We start from the raw sequence: 6000 nt of genomic DNA on the forward strand, positions 1-6000 counted from the left end.
CCTGGGTCAGAGATGAAGGACTTCGTGAGCGCCAGCTGATCTGGGGCGCACTGTGGCCCAGGCGGATGGCGCATGCACAGCGGGCCCGTGTCACGGGGGGAGCAGTGAGCTTGGGGCACTTGCTGCCTTTTCAGGAAGCTCTTTGTCCTGGAGGGAGACATTACCTCACCCTGAGACGTGGCCCAAGTGAAGGGTGGTCAGGGCCTTGCATGGACGGAGTGCACCTCGAAGGACACGTAGGAGGGCACGAGAGACCAAGGGCTGTCTCTCCCAACACGAGGTACCTGCGTGCATGCGTGCTCTTGAGCACGCGTGCACGGACACACACACATGCGCACGCCTGCACGGACACACACATGCACACACACGCACACATGCACGCACGCCACATGGACGCAGCACAGGGTAGCTGGTCCACAGCACCCTGGATCCCCCCGGCAAACACTGCGCCCTTCCTGGGGGAGAGCTCTGTGCCATGACTCTGCTCCTTAATCCATTTTCAGCGAGTCTTGGCTCTGCCCCGAGAGGCCCTTTTCTCGTCGTCCTCCTCGGCCGTATACGAAGGAGAATGTGGGGGACACGTGCCCCTTGGAGGCTGGCCGTTTCCTCCGCGGCTTGTGGCCTTAGGAAGCGGGGCTCTCAGGTCCTCACAGCGCAAACGGGTGCTGCCTCTCTTGGCCCAGGCTGGCGGTCCTTCTGCTAACGTAACCCTTCTCCCCAAAAGCTGTGCTTCCGTCCCGCCAACTCTGTGCACCAAAATCCACTCCCACGTTCGTCTTCAAGATATGTCCTTCTCTCCACCAGCGCTGGGACTCTGGGACCAGACCCACAGCCTCCCCAGGAGCCTCCTGTCCAGCCGAGGACAACTGTCAGCCCCTTCCGAGCGCCTGGCAGAGGGCAAGGCAGCCGCCGGCAGCCTGGTCAGAGGCTGAGCCCCTGGAGGCCTTGCTTCCTGTAAGCGTCTCGATTTTGTCTGTTGCTGGATTGAGATGAGAACCTGGTCCACGTCGAGGCTCTGCGGGCTCAGGGTTTCTCCACCTCCTGCCGGAGGGCCACCTTCCCACACTCAGGTCCTAATGTCCCCATGCCCGGCCAGTCACAGGGAGGGACAGGAACACAGCTGGTCCGGGGCTGTCCTCTCCTGGGGCCCGTGCGGGTCCAGGGTTCGGTGACTCAGCCGGTTCAGGTGCTTCTTGCTCATAGGAGCCAAGGTTACTCCCGAAGCCACTCCAGACGATGTCCGGGTCCGCTCAGGGCGCACGCCGGCTTTCGGGGTCCCTCCAGGAGGGCGCCTGGCTGCGCCACGCTGGGCACGCGTGACCCTTCGGCCAGTCTCCCTGCCGTGTGCGGTGTCGCTGTGGTTGACGTCTGCCTCGGTCTTGGTGCCCGTGGGAGAGGGCGAGAGGGTCAACCTCCTGTGGCCGCTCTTCGCGCCCCCCCCACCGCTTCCCAAGCCAACACCACCTATTAGGGTCTCTCTCAGTTTCAGGACCCCCGTGCGCGCCTGAGTGGGTCTGTGCTGCGGTGACCGCGCGTGGCGCTCATCTCGGAGTGAAGCAATGCGTGATGGTCACGCGGCTGAGGGTCCCGCGGGACTAGCTGCGCTTGCTTCCAGGCTACCGGCTGTGTTCAGGCCGGAACCGCAGCTCCTCAGCCGCGAGCCCGCAGCTGCCCAGGGCGAGTTTGCCTCTTGCCAGCTGGGCCGCACGCCAGCGCTTGCTGCCTTCACTGCACCGCGTGCAGGGGAGGGCAGGTCACCTGGCCCGGCCCAGCCAGCAGCACGGGAAGCACACTCTGCACCAGAGGCTGTTCTCAGCCCTTTGCATTTCCATACGTATGTCAGGATCAGCCTGTCCACCTCAAGAGAAAGCAAAAAAGAGACAGACAGACAGACAGACAGAGAGAAGGGAGGGAGGGAGGGAGGGAGGGAGGGGGGAGGGGAGGAAAAACTGCCAGGATTCTGATTGGATTCGCCTTGAATCTGCAGAGGGGAGAACTGACATCTCTTTATATTGTCTTTCAAATCAAAAGCATGATCTACTCTTAATTAGGGCGTCTTGATTTTCTCTGGACTGTGGCTGGTGGCTTTTCAGGGTAGAGGTCTGGCACGTCCTTCATTAGGTTTTTTTTCTGGTTATTTGGTGGTTTTTAACGCCACAGGAAATAATATCTCTTTTGACACAATGTTCTTAAGGTGCAGCTTACAAATGGTAAGGACAGGTCTCCAGCAGACACGGTGCGACGTGTTTGCCTTCACGACCACCACCCGGAAGGAGAGAGGGGACATTTCTCCACAGAAAGTTCCCCGTGCCCCTTCGCACCCTGTCCTCGGCCATGCGATGACCACTCTCTGACTTCAGTCAGCCCCATCTGCTGTCTCGGCTTTCACTGCTGCGCTCAGAGAGGCTCAGCTGAGCCCGCGGCTTTCCAAAAGTGAGCTGTCTTAACTGCGGGCGCCATTTACGACTGTTTTAGTAAGACAGGTCTGGGTGTGGGATTTTATTTATTCAAACTGGGAACCTTTGGACATCTCTACTCTCCCACTCGTGTCATTAATCGTTTATGAGAAACTTCCAGCCTCTCGCTTTACATGCTGCCTCCACCCCATCCTCTCTGTCCTGGCCTTTGGAGCTCGGGCGTGGCGTTGCTCACACCTCCGCTGCCCCTCAGCCCGTATGGCTCCCGTTCAACGTCTGGTTTCCTGTGCTGCATCGGCACAGTCTCCTCATCTGTCTTCCGGTTCATTCTGTCCTTAACAGTGTCTAGAGCCCTATGAATCCCATCCATTGAAACTTTAACTTTAGTTATTATCGTTTCATTTTTTAGAAACTCTACTTTTCAATAAAGCTGGTTATTCTTTGTAGTTCCTTTCCTTTGCCTAAAACCTCTAAATTGTATGACATCACACAGTTAGCTTATATTCTGTGTCTGATAATTCTAACAGGTGAAGTCTTTGGTCATGTCTGTGCTGCGGTTGCGGCCGGCACTCTCACATTTTACTAGAGACGGATCAGTTTCTTTCAAACGTTAGTTGTGGGGATTCTTTGCACTCCTTCCAGAATGCAGGGGAGCCCCTGGGAGGGTGGTGTTTGCCCCGGGCCCCTCATCTCCCGCCTCCCGAGGAACGCTGCCCGCGTCGCTCTGAATTCATAGCTTGATGCTTTGTGCCCTCCCCGCCATGCCTGCAGCCCAGGGGTAAGAAGCCGCCACTCAGACCTGTTGGGGACTAGCTCGGGACTCCAACTTCTCTGGGATTTCCACCCACATAGCTCAGCGCCAGGAACACGCCTGGCGCTCCCTGGGGCAGGGAAGGTGTGTTCTGGGCTCACCCGTGCACCCGGGCTGTAACCTTTCGGGCTTGCTGCTTCTTTGAGGGGTGGGGTGTCTCTCACCCCTCTTGGGGGTGCTCTTCTGCCCCCGCACCCCTAGCCTTGGCAACTCGAGCCTCGAGGGGTGCTGGTCCGCAGAGCCTCTGAAGGAAGGGCTTCCCCGCAGCCGCAACCTGATCACCCCTTGCTTCTTGCCAGCTTTTGTTGCTTCTGAGACGTTTTTCGTGTTCTGTGCTCAGGGTAGGTGCTTTTCCCCAGAAGGGCTGGTCTGGATCCCAGAGCACCCACTCCTGCGCGGACACCCCGTCCGCTTCGGTGATGTCCCCCGTCCCTGGTGCCCCTTAGGCCTCACCCCCTCCTCCTTCACCCCCACGAGGCATGGCTCTCCTGCTTCTCAGCCCCTCACGCCAGCCCCTAAACGGATGGCTCAGCCCCTCCTGCCTGCCTCATGCCGCCCCTCTGCCGCAGGGGCCTGGCCCTTCCTCAGCTTGGAGCGGGCCCAGGGCTCTGTCCCCGTCCTGCCCTACGCTAGGCCCGTTTAGGCCTGGGGTGCATTGGTGGGCAAAGCACTGCCGGCAGAGCTGCCCCCTTGGCGACAGAGCCTGCTCACCCCTGCTCACCCCTCCCCACCCTGTGCCCAGGCCTCCGGTCTCCCACACCCTCATATGCCACGCAGGCCCTGGCATGTCCTGCGGGTCAGGCTGGCCCCAGGACCCGGGGAAGGCCCCACTCCTGGGCTCCGGCTCAGCCTCCGCTCAAGGGTCCAGGAAGCTGTGGGCTGCTTTGCATAGGCGCCCGGTGGCCCCCACTCCTGCCCACCCCACCCAGACCCTCCCGGACCCCGGGCAGGAGTGACTCAGCCCAGAGCACTGGCAGCGGGTGGCTCTGCCCGTGGCATTCCTGGGCTGAGCCATTGCTGGCTGGGCACTGCCCGGGGCCCAGGCCCACTGCCCGGGGCGTGCTCATTCCCCCTGACTGGGATTGCGCCCCCTTGGGGGTGGAGAAAGATAAGCAGGGCCAAGGGGACCTCAACGCTCGGCTTTGAGTGGAGGTCTGGGCTTTTCTGAGAGCTGGGGAAAGCCGGGTGGCTTCTGTGTGGGAGCAGGTGGGCTTGGGAGCCAGCTGGGACGGAACTGCCAGCCAGGTGCACGCCTTGCAGCGGGGAGGGCCGCCGCAGGGTGGGCGAGCCCGAGGTGGGCGTGCTGGAGGGAGCACCATCTCAGGGACCAGTGAACGTGGCCAGAACGAGGTCTTGGGGCAGCAGGCATGGTTTTTGGTACCAGTGGGCCTGGTCTGGGGTGGTGGACATGATTTCATGCACTGATGGATGCAGTCTGTGGGCTGGTGGGTGGCCTCAGTGGGCGTGGTCTGGGGCAGGTGGGCTCTGTCTGCACAGGTGGGCGTGGTCTGGGGCAGGTGGGCGCGGTCTGGGGCCATGGACGTGGTTTCCGGGCGGGTGGGCACCGTCTCAGGGCCCTTCTGTCTCTCCCTCTCCCCCAGGGCTGCCAAGGGCCCTCCCAGCGCCGTGCCTAGTGTGCCGTGGCTCGCTGCCGCCCGCCGGTCCCTGCAAACGCTGCTGCTCGTTCTGCGCCGCCGTCCTGCAGGGCGCCTCCATCGTGCCCCTCGGCAACGGGCCGGGCGGCGGCCTGTGCACCCCGTGACACCAAGGACCAGGCCCCGCGGCCTCCAGTGCGTGGCGTGCTTCTCTGGAAACCTTGGCATAGACGAGGGGCCTTGTGCACAGAGCTATTTTAGCAAAGTTGTGCAGTCTTCACCATGGTATTTCTGTGGAGCCTCAGTCCCCACCCTCTCCCAGCGCCTGCAGCCCATGCCCACCCGCATCCCGGGCCCCTCGCCCTGCATCCCACGTGCCACACCCACACCCGCGTCCCCAGACCCACACGTCTCTCCTCACCCCGCATGTGAGAGGCATGCCCTGGGCATGTGAGAATGAGAGCCTCCTGGTGTGTGGGCTCCCCCGCAAGACACCCCTCCTCTGGAGCCCCTCCCTCCTTGCTGGAGGGCCCCGGCCGGCTCCCCAGCGGCCCCTTGTTCACTCATTGATTCAACAAGTCTGGCTGTGCTGGTCCAGGTTCTTTGCACCCAAGAGCCTCCTTTCAACCTGGGCTCAGCGAGGGGGTGAAGGGGGTCCCTGCACTGGGTCAGATCCCCTCAGATTGTACCGCAGGTGGACTTTCGGGCCTCTGGCTCTCAGTGGGCCGTGCAGGCTGTGGAGACCAGAGGTGGGGGAGCCCCTGCAGCCTCTCTGGGCTCAGGCTGGGGTGTCCCAACCACCCGAGCCTACAGGGGACAGGGGGCCTGCGAGGGGTCTCGAGGGCCGCTTCTTTGTGGACACTGGGGGGATCTGCAGCCCCCAGCCCTCAGAGGCAAGACAGGAGACCCAGGGGTCAGGGGCCTGTCCCCACCATGGTTCTTCCCCATGAAGTCGTGTGGTTGGACTTGCCGTCCACTTCCGACCACCTGCATCTCCTTGGCACCGGGATGGTGTGCTCAGCACACCAGGGTGTCGCCTGGTGGGTGGGCCTGTCCTGGGGCGGCCCTGTAGAGAGGGCCACTGCGGTGCCTACTGGGCCGCATGGGGCCTCTGTGCCGCTCTGGGGAGAGTCACTGAGTGCGGCGTCCCCAGCTGTCCCGTGGTGATGATAAAGCA

General features: G+C 62.1%; 1 protein-coding gene across 1 annotated transcript in view; it reads left to right on the forward strand.

The window, feature by feature from the left end:
• TTLL8 (tubulin tyrosine ligase like 8) overlaps positions 1-5089 on the forward strand; it is a 45627-nt gene extending 40538 nt beyond the window's left edge. The window contains 1 exon segment of the mRNA XM_079937703.1: positions 4830-5089. Within this exon segment, the coding sequence (XP_079793829.1) occupies positions 4830-4990 (161 nt within the window). The 3' untranslated portion in view covers positions 4991-5089.
• The last annotated feature ends 911 nt before the right edge of the window (positions 5090-6000 follow it).

This window comes from Stenella coeruleoalba (genome assembly GCF_951394435.1).
Source record: "Stenella coeruleoalba genome assembly, chromosome: 11".
Taxonomy (NCBI): domain Eukaryota; kingdom Metazoa; phylum Chordata; class Mammalia; order Artiodactyla; family Delphinidae; genus Stenella; species Stenella coeruleoalba.